The sequence below is a fragment of the Lepidochelys kempii genome, chromosome 1, assembly GCF_965140265.1.
Source record: "Lepidochelys kempii isolate rLepKem1 chromosome 1, rLepKem1.hap2, whole genome shotgun sequence".
NCBI classification, from domain to species: Eukaryota; Metazoa; Chordata; order Testudines; family Cheloniidae; genus Lepidochelys; species Lepidochelys kempii.
The window spans coordinates 313,442,702-313,462,488 of NC_133256.1; the positions used below are offsets into that span (position 1 = coordinate 313,442,702).

At 37.7% G+C, this 19,787-nt stretch overlaps 1 protein-coding gene across 3 annotated transcripts in view; it reads left to right on the top strand.

Annotated features, from left to right (window-relative positions):
* Positions 1-2,479: 2,479 nt before the first annotated feature.
* The window catches only part of MLC1 (modulator of VRAC current 1), a 38,698-nt gene continuing 21,390 nt past the window's right edge, over positions 2,480-19,787 (top strand). The window contains exons 1-6 of one of the 3 annotated variants that reach the window (XM_073328307.1): positions 2,480-2,567; positions 3,904-4,041; positions 4,796-4,979; positions 14,336-14,425; positions 17,254-17,307; positions 17,390-17,491. In XM_073328307.1, coding sequence (XP_073184408.1) covers positions 4,800-4,979; positions 14,336-14,425; positions 17,254-17,307; positions 17,390-17,491 — 426 coding nt within the window. In that variant the 5' untranslated portion in view covers positions 2,480-2,567; positions 3,904-4,041; positions 4,796-4,799. The remainder of the gene's footprint in view (positions 2,568-3,903; positions 4,042-4,795; positions 4,980-14,335; positions 14,426-17,253; positions 17,308-17,389; positions 17,492-19,787) is intronic. The other 2 variants (XM_073328305.1, XM_073328306.1) reach the window with 2 other exon arrangements.

A 19,787-nucleotide genomic window follows, 5' to 3' on the forward strand; every position in this document is an offset into this window, starting at 1 on the left:
GGTGCAGAAGGAGGCTCAGGTTGGGGGCAGAGGGTTGGGATGCGAGAAGGAGTGAAGGCTCCGACAGGGGTTGTGAGCTCTGGGGTGGGGAAGAGGGGTTTGCGGTGCTGCTGAGCTGGTGCTTGGGGCAGGGGCAGCACGCGGAGCCCCACTGGCCGCCCCTGCGCCTAGGAGCCAGATGAGCTGGACATGCCAGATGCTTCCGGGAGCCACTCAAAACCAGAGCAGGCAGGGAGCCTGCTTTAGCCCCACTACTCCGATGACTGGACTTTTAGTGGCCTGGTCAGTGGTCACCAGGGTCCCTTTTCGACCGGGAGTTCCAGTCAAAAACTGGATGCCTAGCAACCCTATACTGTGCCTAGGATGTTTGCACCCTTATCTGCCAGTTCATATACCTGCCCATTTGAGCATGTCTGTCATTACATCCACTAGAAGTGGTACATAAACACCTTGAGGGAAGATAGGCATAGAAATGTAGCATGTTATTATATAGATTATTTATTCTCATGTCATCTACATTTTACAGGATTTTATCAGAATTATTGCTTTTGCTTGTTTTGAAACTTGGCATAATTAAATTTTAGACCAAATAGTCTTAATCAGATTTAGGAGGAAAAATGTGTATTTTTCCTTCATTGTTTTTCTTTCAGTCCATGTAATCTAAAATAGGAGCTGCAATGACTCCAGGGAAAAGTAATTTAAGTGAATCTGCTTACCATATTTTTATCAGTTCTTTTAGTTCAGTATCTTGAGTTTCTATTATGCATTTTTCCCAGTCTTTTTTTTTTAACTGAGATTGCGTAGTGTTCTTCAAATATTTCTTACGCTGAGTCAGTGAACTCTATATTGTTTTAACACCATGGTGAATTGCAACATAGGAACTAAAACAAAAGACTTTCCACAGTAGGTGGTACCGAGAAGTTTGGCAGAACTGCATATCTTCATTAAATACTGCTGCAGTGATGTTTATTGTTGAAAACATCTTGTGTATGATACAAGATGAATCGACAACAGCAGTTGTCTTTGAAACCTTTTATTAAGTGTTTCATAACATTAAAACAGTTCCACTTTATTCCTGCCAAGAGAGAAAGAATAGAAATTAGATTTAGACCACTTGATATACTTAAACTGTATACAATATTATCACTTATTAAGAAAGTAAACAAAATATATTTATTCTCATTATTTATGTGTAGTAAAAGAAGGCCAATAGCCATATACAATAAAGAAATATATTAGTATAAGTGATCATCTGGCAAGCATGAATGCATATCAAAAGGGAAATTAATACACTTTTGCACATATACAAATATTAAGTAAATACAAGATCCTAGATTGCTTCCTATAGAGAGGAACATGACTGGCACAGGGAAGAAGAAAAACCATATGGGTGCCCTTATAGAGTTTTTTCCAGGGCAAATACTTCACTGCAAAGCAAGAAAAAGCAGAAGTTGCGGGGTTTGACTCACAGCTTCTCTGGATCCCAAGAGATTCATATAGGTATTTTTCTGAATGCATTTTGCAGTAACCCGTACATTTAGATAATCTTAAACAGCGTAAACTGATCTAAGGCTTTACATTAGTTAAAATTGATATCGGACCATAGATAGTTTTGAATATCAAAAAACATTAATTCAGAAAAGCTTACATTGGAGTCACAACAAAGAGTCTGGAGATCTGAACTGGGTCTCTGGATGCAAGTTGAGAGATTGCAATTGAGGAAAGCTTATTAGAAATAGAATTAACTTCCACTGCATTCTGTCTCAATTCCTCCAGCAGGGAGGAGGAGTGTTAAGAACCTGCACACTCAGAGTTAAGAGGACTGAAGAGGCAGATGCTTCATAAGATTTCAGCTTCCTTTCTCCATGGATCCTTTCTTCTTCTGCAGCCCTAAGATCTTTTCTCCTGAGGTAGAGAATTTAATGGAATTTCTCAGGCCCTCTGTCCTCAGAGTTTTACTGCAAGATGTTTTGGCTGTAAAAAAGGTCAGAATTTCATCTAGATGCCTTTGATCATTATTAGTATTATAAATATACTTGTTAGGGCCATAAAATAAGAATTAATTTGTATTCTTGACAGCACAAAATGTACAATACATACATTAGATAGACCAAACACTTGTATGACTTATACACACAAAAAAGAGAGGGAGAATTATGCATGTCCTATTTTATCCCCATCAGAGTATAAATTATGTGGAGAATGGCAGGTGCAAAAAAGATCTTGGAATATGATTACTATTGTTATGGTAGGGGATAGGGCAAAACCTCATTTAAGCCTCCCTTCATTCAGGATAAATGTAAGAAACAATCAAGCACCAAGCACCTTTCTGGAACCAGGCAGCTGAAACAATAGCTGAAACCACTCAAAACACCAGCAAAGCCTGAGTAGAAGCTGAACCATGTGGCCCAAGGGGCTTCCCTGGAGACTGACAGAGCAAACACAGGAGCTGAGGCATTGATTTGGAAGAGTGGCGTGTGTCCCTGTGAGAGAGAGATGAGGTAAAAACACTCAGAAGGACACAGAGATGGAGAAAAGCAGCCTCATGGAGAGCCAGAGAAGCCCTGGTAACATAAACCTTTCATAAAAGCTAAGAGAGAGAACTTGTAGGTAAAGTGCTGACTGAAAGAAGCTTGGAATTGTGACAAATGAAACCAGTCTTCTGTTGTTTGATTTCTGATTTATTCAGGGAAAGAGGACTTCGTATGGTCTTTGTAAATAAGCAAGATTACATCAAAGAAATACGCAATTTCATTATCAGTTTCTCTTACTAATGGAAGCAACCTGTCAGTCCCATAATATTTTATTGAGGATCACACTGTGCAATTATTATCTATTTTATCATTGGACAAAGACACAGATGGTAGAAATATTTGCACAGTGTTCTTCTATGAACAAAGAGGAATATAGGATTAATTATTTAGCGCCAATTTGTGCTAAGCTTCAACATAAACTGCAGTCATCAATGATACATGATGAATTGCTAAGTCTTTAGTCTGTTCAAAACAATTATCAAATTGTAATTATTTGATTTTTTTTGTAATAGTGGCAGATATTCAACTTTTTTGTTGAAGATTTTACTGTTAAATATTAGTACGTATTGAAAAGTGATGGCTTTTCTGAAGTTCTTGAAGCATACTCTCAAAGGTGCTGGTTTTTCAATATACTACAGTTTGAACTGTTTATTGGTTACAGTGGAGTTTTAAGTATGTACAAAAGACCCAGTAATTGCTGAAGTTGTCATGATGCCAATATCTTCAGGGTAGATGCATTCCTGTATTTTTTCATTTCCTAATCAGCAGAAAGAAGGGATTTAGTTGGACCATGACTATTGCATGTTACTGTTGCCTGCTAGAATTTTAATTGTATTGTTTGACCAAAACTGTGTTCTGTAAGGCTCAGTGCCAATATGAGTCAAATGTGCAAAGTTTATCTGAACATTCTGAGAAAACCAGGATTTAGTCATCAAAACATATTCACAAAAATTTAATTGGAAAGAGGCAAACTAAGGTTTAAACTCCCTGAAGTGCAGAAACTTTTTCTCTGAAAACTTTTTTTAAGAAAACATTATACTTTCAAGTGTTCTCTCTCCTGTGAAATAAGAACTAAATTATTTGGAAAGAACTTCCAGGCAAAACATTATTATTAGATATGGTAACATATATAACTTTGTTAAATTTATTATACATACTTCATTTAAATGTCTGTTATAATGTAGCACACTCATTTAGAAAAACATAAAGTTTAAATGTTTGCATACCTATGGGTTTGATTTGGAATCAGGCTTATGAGAATATAGTACAGTCATCTTCTAGTGTATTCTCTTCATTAAAATTCAGGAGGCATTACCCTGTTCCCTGGCTTAACTGCAGTTTTTGCTGTGCTTTTGTTCCGTATGAATAGATGTTGTTGAAAGCCAAAGTGGAAGAGCAAACTTTTCAACGGTAGAATGAATCACTAAGCAGTGAGAATATCACAAAGTGTACAGATAATTCTACTCACAAAACTATTTTAAACTGACAACTAACTTTTCAATTTAAGGTAAGCACGCAGGTTTTTAACTGTTGAAAACTGTACAATAAATTATAATAATCTATTATTGAAGGCATCAGAATGGATTGGAAAAGAGAGAAGTGAACAAAACCTAATGATTGTTACTAGATACCATTTTTAAAAAGAAATAAAATACATTATAACTGAAGTATTCTGAATAAATGAGTCCATCAGAATAATTTTAAAGTCTAAATATAATTTTTAGATCGCTGAGGTTGATGCCTAAAGCCAAATGAAAATTAGGAAATAAACATGTTTAGAAAATCTTCACAGTCTCTTAGTAATGTTTAAAAGAAAAAAATATTTTAATTTTAGATATATCTACAAAGTTTACACTTAAATCATTAAATGCTAATATTCTTTTGCTCTAAATCTTCTTCTAAAAATCTTTCTTAAATCCAATTTTATAAAATTAACTACAGTGTAAACAAAAAAGTGTTTTAGACATACACACTTATTTACACTACAATACAGTATTGTTGACTACGGATATAGGAAATTCTCTTCTTGTATAGAGCTTAATTAATTAATGTTTGTACAGTACTTTGAAAATGTAAACTGCTAAGCATTAATTATTATTAGTAGTAGTATTTGTTTATTATTTTATTTATTAAATTCTAACTAGACGAAGAGTGGTTTTAGTGCTTATGTGCCTAAGGATGTAGAAAAACAAGACCATACTTTTTGGTATCTGCTTTTAGTTTGCATTTTCATGGTTTTTAAAATATTTACCTCTATAAAGTGTTATGACCAGGGAAGAAGGTTACAGAGAAGAATTTAATTATGACAGGATGCCAACTTTGGAGCGTGGAAAGCAAGAGAATGGAAATTATGTACCAGATATCAAATCTAGTGACCTTCAGATATCAAAGAGATTTCATCCTTGTTTTAGTTATAGAACATGGATCTTTTCTTTGTTGATGGGGGTAAGTATTTTAAACATACTATTGCATTTCATACTGCAAGGAAAGTCTTGATAACTGTGAAGTTTTTCCTTTTGGGAAAGTTAATTAAATTAATCTCTTCACTGATGGTGTTCAGAAGATGAAAATGTATAAATATTAAAATTTGATGTTCAAACAGAAACATATTTAGCAACTACAAATAGATTTTCTAGCTAAATACATCACTTTTGTAAATCTGTTCAAGGCAGTGGTTTTATATCAAGGCTGAATTTGACCTGTAGTGTCCAAACATCATAATCTGAGAAAATAAATCTTAGTGGCAAATATCAGGACATATTCACTGTAAAAGAAATTAAACGTATTTTAATACTACCCAGGCAGATCAAATGTTTCAAACTTTCAGTATATTTCTAACCATTGTTAGTACTTTGCTTGCTATAACAATATTTTTTGTTTTTAAAATATGTATACAACATTTAATTGTCACTTTCTCTTTATATTAAAGAATGGAAAGATCTTTTCCTAAAAACTTTCAGTAATGAGAGCCATATCCTGCCTTGTGTGTGGTTTATGCAAATCTCATGTCAACTTAATTGAACTTTCATGGATAGAACCATGGAAGGATATAATTTTGAAGGAGTATTATATGGGTCCTTGACATTCTGACCAGTAATGACTAAAAGAACAGACATGATAACTATTAGAACCTATATTCCTGGTGTTTTTTCTCGCTGGTGGCCTCTGTGTTTTGTGGAATCACTTTGCAATGACTGAAAAGGTGATTATTTTCATTTTAGGACATTTATTTATTTGCACAGTGAATAAAAACAAAGTCTCATTTTCACTCAGGTCCCTGACCTTTTTTCTCTTTCTGACAAATTAATTTGCTTGAACAGCTTGAATTTACTTGAAATACCTGATTACATAACGAGAAGGGGCAAAAGAAGAGCTGGGTTTTTTTATATGGATTTTTTCAGTGTGCTTTCAAGCATTCACAGAAAGAAAAGAATTTGCTGTCTCATTCTGGGGTGCAGTCCAGACCAGTGAGGGGTTGTGTCACTGCCTGCCCTGTAAACTTGGGTGCTTCATGATGCTTTGCTGTTGTGGCTCCCAAACTGTGCCACTCACAAGCAGCCTTCCAGCATATAGGTCACACCCTGAGTTTCTGTGTGCTAGACAGTCCTGGTTCAGTGCTCTGAACCCAGCATCTCATCTACAGCCCCACTTTGGCTTCCACCTATCTTAGTTACTCCTTGAAAGGTTACCCCAACACACTGCCAGTCCTGGATTTTTCCCAAACTGTGTGTTATGCACTGTCAAGCCCTTTCTTGGACAGTTCAGATATTACAGTTTGTTCCTCCTGCAAGGAGACAGTATTCAAGAGTTTGTTACTTTATCTGGAGTTACCAAACCATTCAGTTTAAACACACTACTGGATTGGTTTAGATTAAAAATAAAACAAGTTTCTTAATGAGAGAAGACAGGATTTTAAGTGAATTCAAGTGTAAGAGCTAAACTTAGACATGGTTATAAGCAAATACAAGTGAAAACACAGATATAAAAGTCTAAATCTTAATCTGACAAGTTTTGATTCAAGTCTTTCTTTAAAATGGCCTTTCTTACCTACAGTCTCCCAGCAAGATGGTGACTGAACCTTTCCTTGGTCAGGATCTCTCCAGAGGCCCAAAGGTGTTGATGCCTTTGTCTTCTTAAGTGAAAGGGACAACTTGGGGTTTTCTGCCCCTTTCTTTAATAGTCTAGTTAACCTTTGAAGAGGATTCTTCTGAAGGTTACCCCTCAAACCAAAGTTTATCCAGACAGTGAGGAAGGCAACATGGAGTCTGGTGGTGAAGGAGGCTCCATTCTCTTTCTCCCCCCACTTGTGTTTGCTAAAATGGAAATTGTTTTGTTTCCTGCCATCTGCTTCCACTGCTCTTTTGAAGATCCTTGTTAACAAATTGCTTTGGTTAACAAAGGAACATCCAGACTGCTGGAGAAGTTGAATAAGTTGTGCCAATTCACAGAAGAACTTCCAGAGAAAGGAGGCAGGAAAATGGTATTATACCATTTCTTTTTTATGGGTGTACTTCAGTGGATAATGGCTCAGACTACCATATCCATGATGGAATCCAAAGTGGGTCAACGAGGGAATGTAATGTGGATGCTTGTCACTCAAAGACTTTAAGGCCAGAAGGAACCATCATGATCTAGTCTTACTTCCTGCACATTGCAGGCCACAGAACCTTGCCCTGTAATAAACCCCTAACCTCTGGCTCTGTTACTGAATTCCTTAAATCATGATTTAAAAACTTCAAATTACAGAGGATCCACCATTTACTCTAGTTTAAACCTGCAAGTGACCCATCCCCCATGTGCAGAGGAAGGTGAAAAGCCCCAGGGCCTCTGAAAATCTCACTTGGGGGAAAATTCCTTCCCAACCTCAAATATGGGGGTCAGTTGGACCTTGAGCATTTTGGCTAGTAACTCAGAATCATCCCCCATCTAGTGTCCCATCACCAGCCATTGGAGATATTTGATACTAGCATTCGCAGATCAACTGCATGCCATTGTGAGCAGCCTCATCATAACATTCCCTCCATAAACATATCAAGCTCAGTCTTGAAGCCAGTTAGGTTTTTTTGCCCCAACTGTTCCCCTTGGAAGGCTGTTCCAGAACTTCACTCCTTTGATGGTCAGAAACCTTCATCTAATTTCAAGCCTAAACTTGTTGATGGCCAGTTTATATCCATTTGTTCTTGTGTCCACAATGATGCTTAACTTAAATAATTCCTCTCCCTCCCATGTATTTATCCTTCTGATGTATTTAAAAAGAGCAATCATCTCCTCACAGCCTTCTTCTGGTTAGGCTAAACAAGCCAAGCTCTTTGAGTCTCCTCTCATAAGGTAGGTTTTCCATTCCTCTGATCATCCTAATAGCCCTTCTCTGCACCTATTTCAGTTTGAATTCATCTTTCTTAAATATGGGAGACCAGAATTGCACACAGTATTTCAGATGAGGTTGCATCAGAGTCTTGTATAATGGTACTAACTAAAAACCTCACCTGATGCATCAAAGGATTGCATTAGCCTTTTTCATGGCTGAATCACGTTGGTGGCTCATAGTCATTCTGTGATCAACTCATACATCCAGGTTTTTCTCTTCCTCTGTCGCGTCCAACAAAATCCCCAGTTTATAGCAAAAATTCTTGTTGTTAGTCTCTCAGTCCATGACCTTGTACTTTTGCACTATTAAATTTCATCCCATTTCTATTGCTCCAGTTTTCCAGGTCATCCAGAACTTTTTGTATGATATTCTAGTCTTGGTGTTCTTCTAGTTATTCTAGATGTCTAGATATTCTTCTGGTTTGGCAATACCTCCAAACTTTGTGTCATCTGCTAATTTGATTAGCATGCTCCCACTTTTTGCACCAAGGTAATTAATAAAAATGTTTAATAGATAGGTCTCAGAACCAATCCCTGTGAAACTCCTCTTGTAACCTCCCCCAGCCTGACAGTTCACCTTTCAATATGGCCCATTGTAGTCTCCCTTTTAAACATTTCCTTATCCACCTTTCAGTTCTCATGTTAATCCCCATCTTCTCCAATTTAACTAATAATTTCCCATGTGGAACTGTGTCAAATGCCTTACTGAAATCCAGGTACTGATTGCATTTCCTTTGTCTAAAAAATCAGGTTGGTCTGGCATGATCTACCTTTTGTAAAACTATGTTGTATTTTATCCCAGTCACCATTTACCTCTATGTCCATAATTACTTTCAAAATTTGTTCCAAGATCTTGCATACAATTGAAGTCACACTAACAGGCCTGTCGTTTCCTGGATCACCTTTTTCCCCCTTTCTTAAAAATTGGAACTGTATTAGCAATTCTCCAGTCAAAGGGTATGACCCCTAAGTTTGTGGATTCATTAAAAATCCTTGCTATTGGGCTTGCAATTTTATGTGCCAGTTTCTTTAATATTCTTGGATGGAGATTATCCAGGCCCCCCACTTTGGTCCCATTAAGCTGTTTGAGTTTGACTTCCACCTTGGATGTTGTAATTTCTACTTCCATGTCCTCATTTCCTTTAGCCACCCTAGTGCCACTACCACTAAGATCTTTATTAGCCTTATTAAAAACTCGGGCAAAGTATTTGTTTCGGTGTTGGGCCATGCCTAGATTATCTTTAATCTCCACCCCATCCTCAGTGCTTAGCAGTACCTCTTTTTTCCTTGTTTTCTTTTTATTGATGTGGCTATAGAATCTTTTACTATTGGTTTTAATTTCCTTTGCAAGGTCCAACTCTGCTTGGCTTTTGGCAGTTCTCACTTTTCCCCCACACTTTCTGATCTCTAAGAGGTAGTTTTCCTTGCTGATCCATCCCATCTTCCATTCCATGTAAGCTTTCTGCTTTCTCTTAATAACCTGTTTGAGATGCTTGCTCATCCAGTTTTGTCTGCAACCCTTCCCTATAAATATTTTCCCCATTGCTAGGGATGCAGGCTTCTGATAATTTCTGCAACTTTGACTTAAAGTAATTCCAAGCCTCGTTCACCTCCAGATCCTTGAGTTCTTCAATCCAGTCCACTTCCCTAACTAATTCCCTTATTTTTTTAAAGTTTGCCCTTTTGAAATCAAGGATCTAGTTACAGATTTAGTTTTGTTTATCCTTCCATTTAGTTTAAACTGAATTAGCTCATCATCACTCAAACCAAGGCTGTCCCCTACAACCGGTTCTTCTATGAGGTCCTCACTGTTCATCAATACCAAATCTAAAATGGCATCACCTCTTATTGGTTTGGTGACTATTTGGTGGAGAAATCTGTCAGCTATCATATCCAGGAAAATCTGGGCCTTACTATTATTAGTAGCACCTGTCCTCCAATCTATATCTGAGAAGTTAAAGTCTCCCATAATCACACAATTCCCGATAGTATTTATTTCCTTAAAACATTAAAGAGGTCTCTATCCATATCGGATCCTGGGAGGCTATAGCACACCCCAAGCACTATCCCAGGGGAGCCTCTGGTAGCTTTCTTTCTGAAAGTGATTTTGACTCAAACAGACTCTGTTTTATCCATTCCATCACTTCTAATTGCTTTAGAGTCTACCTCATCATTAATATACAATGCTACTCCACCATCTTTACCTTTATTTCTGTCTTTCCCAAACAGCACATACGCTTCAATACCAGTACTCCAGTCATAACTACAACTCCATCATGGTTTTTTATCCCTGTAATATTTGGTTTCACTTCCTGAACCAGTAGTTCTAGTTCCTCCATTTTGTTATTCAGGCTCCTTGCATTGTATACAAACATCTTAGTTGTTTCTGCTTGGCTTTACTGAGATTCCTCACCAATTAGGTACAGTCATTCTCCTGCCAGTATCACTTACCTGACTGGTAGCTTCATTGGTATTGACACTCTCTTTCCTCTTTCTGTCCATTCTCCTACCCATTGCTGTTCTTTTCTCCATTGCTGTGTTCTCTCTTTCTTGATTTTCCTCCTGGTCAATATTAGAATCAGGTGTGGAAATTTACAAGAGCATCTCCCAACCATCTTCCCCAGATTCCTAGTTTAAAGCTCTTTTATCAGTTATGCCAACCTCCACCCCAAAAGTCTATTTCCCTCCCTTGTCAGGTGGAGTCCATCCATGAGAACAGTCCTCTGTCTGTGGATGCCTCCCCAGTGGTCTAACATCCTAAAGCCCTACTTATAGCACCACTGCCTGAGCCATCCGTTAATCATCATAATCTTGTCTCATCTTCATTTTCCTCCTCTAGGGAGAGGAAGAATACCATTGAATGTCATCTGAGCCTCCATTTCTTTAAGCATCTTCCCCAGCCTGGCATAGTCTCCCTTGAAGCATTCCAGTGAGAATCTAGCAGTATCATTTGTTCCCACATGAAGGACAATCATGGATTCTTTCCTGCTCCAACTAGGATACTCTTCAGCCTCAGGTCCACATCCTGTATCTTAGCTCCTGGCAGAGAGCACACCCTTCTGTTCTGTGGATCAGTTGTGGTGACAGGCCTGTTAGTTCTTCTTAGTAGAGAGTCATCAATCACATAGACCTGTCTCTTCCTGGTGTTGGTGTGATTCTCTGGCCTTTCTCCTGTTCTTTCTTGCTGCAAGTCCCCTTGTCTTTTGTTCTCCCTTGCAATCTTCTGCAAGTCATCCTCTGTCCTCCGAGGCTCTGAACTCTTCCCCTCTTCTTGTAGGACTAGCCACTCTTCTCTTCTTCCTTGCCCTCCCACCTTCAGTTACTGCCTTCTGTGTTCCTCCTTCATTTTCCAGCTCAGCATATTTTCTCTTGAGCTCTATTTCTCCTTCACTTGCTGGTCTTTTCCTCTGCTCGGTTCTCGTAGTCACATGCTTCTGATGGCCACTTTCCTCACCCACAGTTCTCCAGTCCAGCTTACATTGGCAAGTCCTGACTTTACCCTTCAGCCTCCTCTTGCCTTCCCTCAGTCATCATCTTCAATTAACCATCATTTCTATCTGCATCCATTAAGCCATTTCTTTTAAGGGTGTACGTCAGAAGATAATAGCTCAGACTACCATGATGAAACCCAAAGTGAGCCAACAAGGGAATGTGATGTGTATGCTTGTCTCTCAATGTGGGCTCAGTCTGAGGCCCTGCTTAGGCCAGTCAGTCTTATGTGTTCTTCATGGTGTTGGATCATATTAAAGAAGTTCTGTATTAAAAATCACAAATGAGTTTGATTCCCCAGAGTTTAAATTCCAGGGTATTACTAATTAAGAGGTCTCTTGGTTTTTGGTACTGTTTCTCTCCCTCTATGTGTGAAACTTGCAAGCTGCTAATTGTGTTAGTACATTCTAAGACAGAGTCTGTTCTCAAAGCAATTCACAGAGAGAGAGACTCAAAGCAATACTCTAACAACAGAAACAGCACCCAGAGACTCCCCACCCTTTTGTTGTATTAACAATTGTGATTAAAATAGAGATAGAGGATGTATGTGGATGGATGCTTGGTGTGGATAATAACTGAATGATCAGGGAGGTGCCAGCCTAAGAATCCAGTGTCCATCGGCTGAAGAAGGCGTCAAGTGGAAATAACCAGAGGACCCCCCGGAGGGCAGACTGGAATCCACCCAACAGCCTCAAGAATGGGAGAACCAAAGAACAAGATAACATCTTGGAGCCGTCAGGAATGTGCTATCTGCTGATTGATTCAGCAACAGCATGATGAAGCAATTCCCATAGACTGGCATAGGAAGAAATTCCTATAAAAATAGACTCTAAAAAGTGAGAACTTTGGGGTCTGATTCTGCAAACCAACTTCCAGGAGCATCAGATGAGCATCTGACAAGGCCCTGCTCCCTCCTCATGTCCAGGCCACCTGGCCAGTGACTTGGCATGAGCAACTCTAAGGCTGGTAACTATGATAACAACCTTGCAGAACCTGTATGTGTGTGGGTGTGTGTTTGTATGAATGAATGTGTGAATAAATATGAGATTGAATGGAATGTTATAGCTATAACTAACTGCTTACTATGATTCTTTCTGTATTTACAATAAATGTGGTATTTTGCCTTTTCCCTTTAATAAGATCCTGCTGGTTTTTATTTCACAGTTCTCCAGTCCAGCTTACATTGGCAAGTCCTGACTTTACCCTTCAGCCTCCTCTTGCCTTCCCTCAGTCATCATCTTCAATTAACCATCATTTCTATCTGCATCCATTAAGCCATTTCTTTTAAGGGTGTACGTCAGAAGATAATAGCTCAGACTACCATGATGAAACCCAAAGTGAGCCAACAAGGGAATGTGATGTGTATGCTTGTCTCTCAATGTGGGCTCAGTCTGAGGCCCTGCTTAGGCCAGTCAGTCTTATGTGTTCTTCATGGGATGGGCCAGTTCACTTCCCAGGGCACACTGATATCTCCCTTTCATTGGCCATCTGACAAACTGGCTCTCTGCTCCGAGTGGGAAGATATGTAAGTATCACACTAGAATGCAGCACATGAAAGCACCTCCAAGATATAGTATACATAAAATATAAGAATAATTGGATGGTATAGTGGTTTAAAACAGTAGAAGCATGATAATATCTGCATTATTTGCTTAGATCTTGGTGTATCTGCAGTTTTAGGGAGTGGAAGCTGCAATCTCTTCCTCTGGGGAAGAGTAGGTAATTTTGCTCCCTCACCATCAGAGGAATTATAAAGAAATGCTGCAAGTTGTTACCCATAGAATGTGCACTCCCCTACATGGAAATAACTCAAGAAGGCAATAATGGGACATAAATGTATTGTTATTCCTATGTTCTGAATCTTTTAGGCCCATTAATCTTCTAAGGTCTGAGTTCATTCCCACCTAAATAAAAATTATTGTTTTACTGTTGACTTCAAGTGGACCCGGATTAGATCCACAGTCTGAGAATTCAGTAAAACAAACAAGGGTAATAATCAAAATAAATATCTATTTCTTAAAAACAAAACACAAATCCCCAGATGATTTAAAAGGGTATTTAGGTGGGGGTCACTGAGATACATCAGATTCACAGGGTAAACTGCCAGCAAGAAAAACACAGCAGTGGTAGAGAAAGATAAGAAACCAGTCCTTTCATCAGTGTATACAAAAACTCATACTGATTTTAATTCTGCATATAGAGTGAGGGCCAGATTGGGTATAACAATTAATACTTCCATGTGTGCATATAAATAGTATTCTGGATTCTGCCCTGTAAAATTGAGTATAAAGTGAGACTGTAATTCTCCAGAAGTGGTTATAATAATTCACACATTCCTAAATCAATTACGAATTTGTGAGGGCCTTAGTATAAATATAACAGGAAAAGCCAAAACTGAAAATCAGACTCTACATTTATGATTGGTCAGCTTTGTACAGGTAAATTTTTTCATAATCCAAACCTCAGCACACGGAATTCTTGAATTGCACATACAAGGTTTGGAACAATGTAAAAACCTGGTTGTTCAAAACTGTATGCCAAAAAGCATTCATATACAATTTTGTGAGCATAAATTTAGAGGTTTAGTTGAGAGCCCTTTGATATTTTGGTCCTAAAAGGTTCATTTTTATCATCAAGCTATTTCAGCCCAAAATTCAATTATGATGTGACTACCTTCTAAGCATTTCTTTATGTATTTGCCAAGTCATTACACAATACTTAGCTCAGATGTGCTTGTACAATCCAATATTGTCTTAACAGCCAGCAAAACATGTTCTTTTGACCTGTACATCTTTTGATGTATTGTTTCATTATCAATTGTACAAAGACTGTGTTATTAAAAGTTCAAAAGTACTTTATTTTGAAAGGACTACTGGTTTTCGACTGTTCATGTGCTCTTTTTATACATTTTTGACATTAATTTATACCATATTTTTGCTTTGCAGACTTGCCTTCTTGTTACTTCTGGATTTTCACTTTATCTGGGAAATGTTTTTCCATCTGAAATGGATTATTTACGTTGTGCAGCAGGTTCAGTAAGCATTCTTAATTAATTGCTGTGGCTGTCTGAGAATGCACACTATAATAAATAATTTTATGAACTTAATTTCCTTTTAATGTCTGTCTTCTTCATGCTCAGACTTTCTCCACCCATCTCATCATTTTATCCAACATTATACCTCCTCTCCCATGCACACAATAAATGTTCCTTATGTAGGGTTTCGCTGTACATTAAAGCTAAAGGGTTTTCACAAAGAATTGTTAGTAATATCATGCTTGTTAAATAGCTGCCTTGTTTCTCACCAAAAGTGGTTGTTTTTCAGTGTGGGATGCAGTGATGCCCATGTATATTTTTTATATTACAAATTGTCTCCTGCTGCAGAGAAACCTCTAGGGAGGAAATTTCAGTTAAGATTCCCTTGTGATCCCTCACCCTATATTTGTATCTGGTGGGTAGATGCTATTATGATGGATGGGTTTCATTCGCTCTCTCTTTCTCTCTCTCTGTCTCAGGTTTTATAAGGTGCACATTACCAAGGTATCTAAGTGTTAACAGAATGAAAGGTGTTCTATAAATATTATTACTTTATTAGTAAAATCTGTAATAATTTGACACTCTAACAATTGAACAACAAAGATAGAATTTTATGATATTGTTCCACTGCTGGTGGTAATTTTTTTCATCTATCAAAATTTTGCAACAGACACCAGTTTGAGATTTAAAGAATAAGATTGGCAGAACAGATCACTTTAAGCTATACACAACCATTGTCAATTTTTCCTCTGGCATTCATGATCTCCATTTTAGATCTCTGTGGGTATGATGAAGTTAGCTCTGATTCCTCCGTACCTTGAAATACTCTACTGTGCCATTGTTATTTTGGTGATATATATATCAATCAATCTTTTTTCTAATTTAGGGCAAGACTGGTACTTTATTCTGAGTAAGGGACAGTGTAGCTATATGACCACAGAAGCAGCTCAGGGAAGAGATTGTGACTCAGAGTGCAACAGGAGAAAAACAAAAAATATTCTAAGGTTCACTTTGCCTCTTCCCTTTGCGTCTTGCATCAAGTGCAACTTGGCCAGACTCATGGGTCAGAAAGAGAGTATAAAGTCTTTACCAACATGTTACAAATTGGGAATGATGCTGCTGCAATTGAAATCAATGGCAAAACTCCCATTATCTTCAGTGGGAGCAGGATTAGGTCCCGTGTTAATGTTAACATGGGGGAGGGGAAAGGATTGTTGTTTTCACTCATTTAATCATTTTTCTTCCTTTAAAAATGTTCCCCCCTTTTTTGCTAATGTTAAAAATTGTAAATTAAGTGCTGGAGAGACTCTATCGAGCATGTTAGCTAAATGCTAACCTGCTGTTATACTTGTTCTCAGTGGCAAATTGACACTGTACAAATGTGGGACTCAAAGGGTAAAGCCTGGCCCCAGTGAAGTCAATGGTAAAACTCCCATTGACTTGAGTGGGGCTGGGAATTCACCCCAAATATCCCTTTGGACACAGAAGATGATTAACAGAGCTAAAAAAAATAATTGTTTTTTTTTGGTTCAGTGGCTTAGCTAAAAAAGTGGAAAAAAAGCATTTTAGTTTCGACCCAAAGTGAATTTTTTTTTCTCACTGAAACAAGAAAAACAAAAAAATGTCATTCATGTTGATCATAGTGTTTCAAATGGTGATTCAAAAGGACATTATGAAATGAAATGTTAATTTGAAATGACATTTTCGAATGAAATATTGATTAAAATGGATGTTTTCAAAACAAGTGTAGAAATGGGTTGTTTTGCAAATGTTGAAATGAAACATTTCGACATTTCCAAAATATTTTTTCTTAGGGTGATTTTTGACCTGAATTTGCAAATAGGTTCTGTGCCCTCCACAATGCATTTTTCAGCAAATTTACTATTTACTGAAAAAAATTGCCTAGCTCTAATGATTAGTGAAGGAAGCACAGATGATGTGGAATTAATTTTTTTGGCTAAAAACCATTTTCTATAACTTTATTTTCATAGTTTTCTGTTTCACTTATAAATATGTTCTAACACTGCAGTAACATCCTAAATGTGTGGAATGGAATGGAGCCTGCAATGAGATAAATACCTCAATAAGGGTGACATTTGGGAGATAATAAGATCCCTTCAGGAAAGTTTTTCTTTATGGAATGTAGACTATTTTTCCCCAGTACAACTGGCTCACATTCTGCCCTCACATATACACAGCTCCCAGTGAAGTCATGGGGGTCACAAGTACAGTTCTGAAGACATAATATGACCCCACAAATTACTTTTACAAAGACCTTCAAAACTGAACTATCATCAAAGCTGGTCAATTTTTAGGTCTAACAACTTTGGCTTTGTCTCTTTAAAAGAACACTAAGGGTCCAGGTTTTCTTTTGTCTGCTTTAGAACTTTAGGCCTGCTGGAATTAATTTAAACTAACAAAGACATTAAATTTCTCCAGAAAGACTGCTGTTCTTTCATTGAAAGCCTAGCTATTGCAGCATTCACTTAACAGTGAGAGACTGTAGTTCATTACTGCTCTGAATCCCTTGGAATATTAAAATACAACCCTTAATTGTTGAGTTTGAGACAAGCGTGGTAGCCTTTGCTTTGAATCTCCAAGCTTTTGTTTGCTTGTTTGACCCTTCATATTATTTTAATATATGTTTATGTTTTATTTCTCCTTTTTCTCCATATTATTCATTCACTTTTCAATTCAAAATGGATAAAGAAAAACTATTACAATATGTACCAGATCCTCTAAGAAACATGTATACTTTTCTTATTAACATAAATTTATGCTGTTTTGTAAGCAATTCTATTAATCTTTTGTTTCATTTATTTTTTCTAGTGTATTCCTTCAGCAGTTGTGAGTTTTGCTATAGCAAGAAACAAAGTTAATGTGGTAAGTGCTTATAGTTTAATTGATTATTAATCTTTTATTCTTTGGTTATCTGAAAAAAAATCTTTTTGCAATTGTTTTACAGATACCCAATTTCCAGATTCTATTTGTTTCTACATTTGCTGTAACAACAACGTGTTTAATTTGGTTTGGATGCAAACTTGTCCTTAATCCATCGGCAATAAATGTGAGTTATGAAAAAATTATCAGCCAACTCTGTATTTGTCTTTCTCGTAGACTTAGAGAGTTTAAAGCCAGAAGGGTCCATTATGATCATCTAGTCCAGCGGTTCCCAAACTTTGGTTCGCGGCTTGTTCAGGGTAAGCCCCTGGCGGGCCGCGAGACGCTTTGTTTACCTGAGCATTTGCAAGTACGGCAGATCCTAGTGGCTACGGTTTGCGTTCCCAGCCAATGGGAACTGTGGGAAGCTGCGCCACCAGATTTTTCCAGGGGCTCAAATTGGCCAGGGCTTGATGGGCCGTGTGGCAATCTGCCACTGCCCCCACAGCGGTGTGAGGTTTGGGAAGGCCTAGCTTCCCCAGCCTCCATTACATGCTGCCCATGTGTAGGATCTCTTTGGATCATTGCTTTTGTCTCTGTAGAAGGCTTCCCTATTCAGAGGAAAGGCTGGCTTGTTATAGAAGGTATAAAAATTATATGGGTGAAAGCTGTACAACTAACTTGGAAGAAAAAAACATATGCAAATCGTTTTCCCAATTGTCTTCCTATATTGGTCCGTATACCCAGATTCTTGAATTAGACCCTCACACGTGCCTTCAAATTGATTAAATGGAAGTTTCTCTAGCTTTTGCCTTGAATAATGCTCCGAAAGAGCCACTGGAGAGAGTAAGATCAGAAGAGAAAGGAAAAGCTGACTTGGTGGACATCTTTAGATTAGCCAAGTGTTAATTTCTTTTTAATGATGCTGGAATATAAGAAGTGAGGAGAGGTTCCAAACCTTGTTATTTTAGTGGATTGCATCTTCAGGCTAAGTCTGATCTTTTCCTTGTTCTTCTTTGACTGATATGTTTGTTCCTGACGTCACCTACAGAAAGCCTTTTATGACTAACATTTCTTTTGGAGTTCTTCACCGGTTAACTGACATCTAGTCAGTCAATGAAGTTGACAACAGTCAACCAAAGAAGAATTCATCCACATTAGAATTGTTCTTACATTCAGCAAGCACCATTAAAAAGTCAACGTACAAAACAGCTAACATATAGTGGTATCGAATTCACACAATATTCCCTATACCTAGAAAAGAAAATACATATGGTATCTCAGATACCAATATGAGGTAATGTTGCTAAATTTTTATTTATTTATTTTTAATGGTGACCACTGTATCTTACCTCTGTGGCCATCTGCTAGACATTTTAAAAGTATAACAGAAAGCCATCAATATATAAATAAATAAAATGGAAATGAATGTTCTGTCCTTGCCCGTTAGCACCCAGAAAGTGTGTCTCTGAATGTGTTTAACATAGTATTGTAAATTGCTTTGAGATTTGTACAGAAAGAAAACTTTATAAAAGTTAGTTGTTATTTGTATTATATAAGGCTTTCCCCAAAAAACATTCCGACTATTGCTATCCCCAGTACAGTTACATCAGATTAGCAAGAGCAGAAACACTAATGTAGAAAAAATATTGGCAGTTCTTTAACTGTTCTGTCATCCGCACCATTAGATGGTGGCTAAAATCCATACTGAGGCACCTAAATAACTGGTCTGATTTTCAGAGGTACAGAGCTTTCAAGTTAATAGTAGCTCTGAATATTTACTTTAGAACTTTTGAAAATCAGATCACTTTAATATATGTGCCTAAATTTAGACACCTACATTTGAAAATTTTAACCTTTAGCCCTAGTTCCCTTTGAGTGATTGTGTACCTATACATTCCACTGCAAGTGTACGTATGCCCAGAACACTCTAGTCGGAGACTGTTGACAGCAGTACCACAAGGTGGTACATGCACCATTGTTCACTGAGCATAGGGTGTAAAAGGGCAATGTCCACAGACTGCCTCTCAGTTCCTTCTCACCCCGCATGGCAAGAGTTGCAGCTCCCTGTAGCTTTTGCTTAGGTTTGTCAGCTTTTGCGAAATTACTCCTTTATAATGTATACAGTTAATTTATTAGTAGTTTATAGTGTATTTAGTGTATTTATAGACTGGGGCCCTGGTGGATTTATTATGAAGGAATTCCCAGGCTTCAAGCAATGTGCCTCGTGCAGGGCCATTACCCTGTTAGGATGGACACAAAAAGCTGCTTGATCTGCCTTGATGAGGTCAGGTGCCTTTGAGGGACAAATACCCTATGTGTACCTCGTTCCCCACTGGAATGAAAAAAAAACAGAGAGATTTTCACCTCAAAGTGCATTTGATGAAGGAGTCTGTATGTCCTGTGTCAGAAACAGACCTTGACTAGTAGAGATCAGATTCTGCATTGACGAGGAATGCCCATCCAGCTCCAAATCATAAATC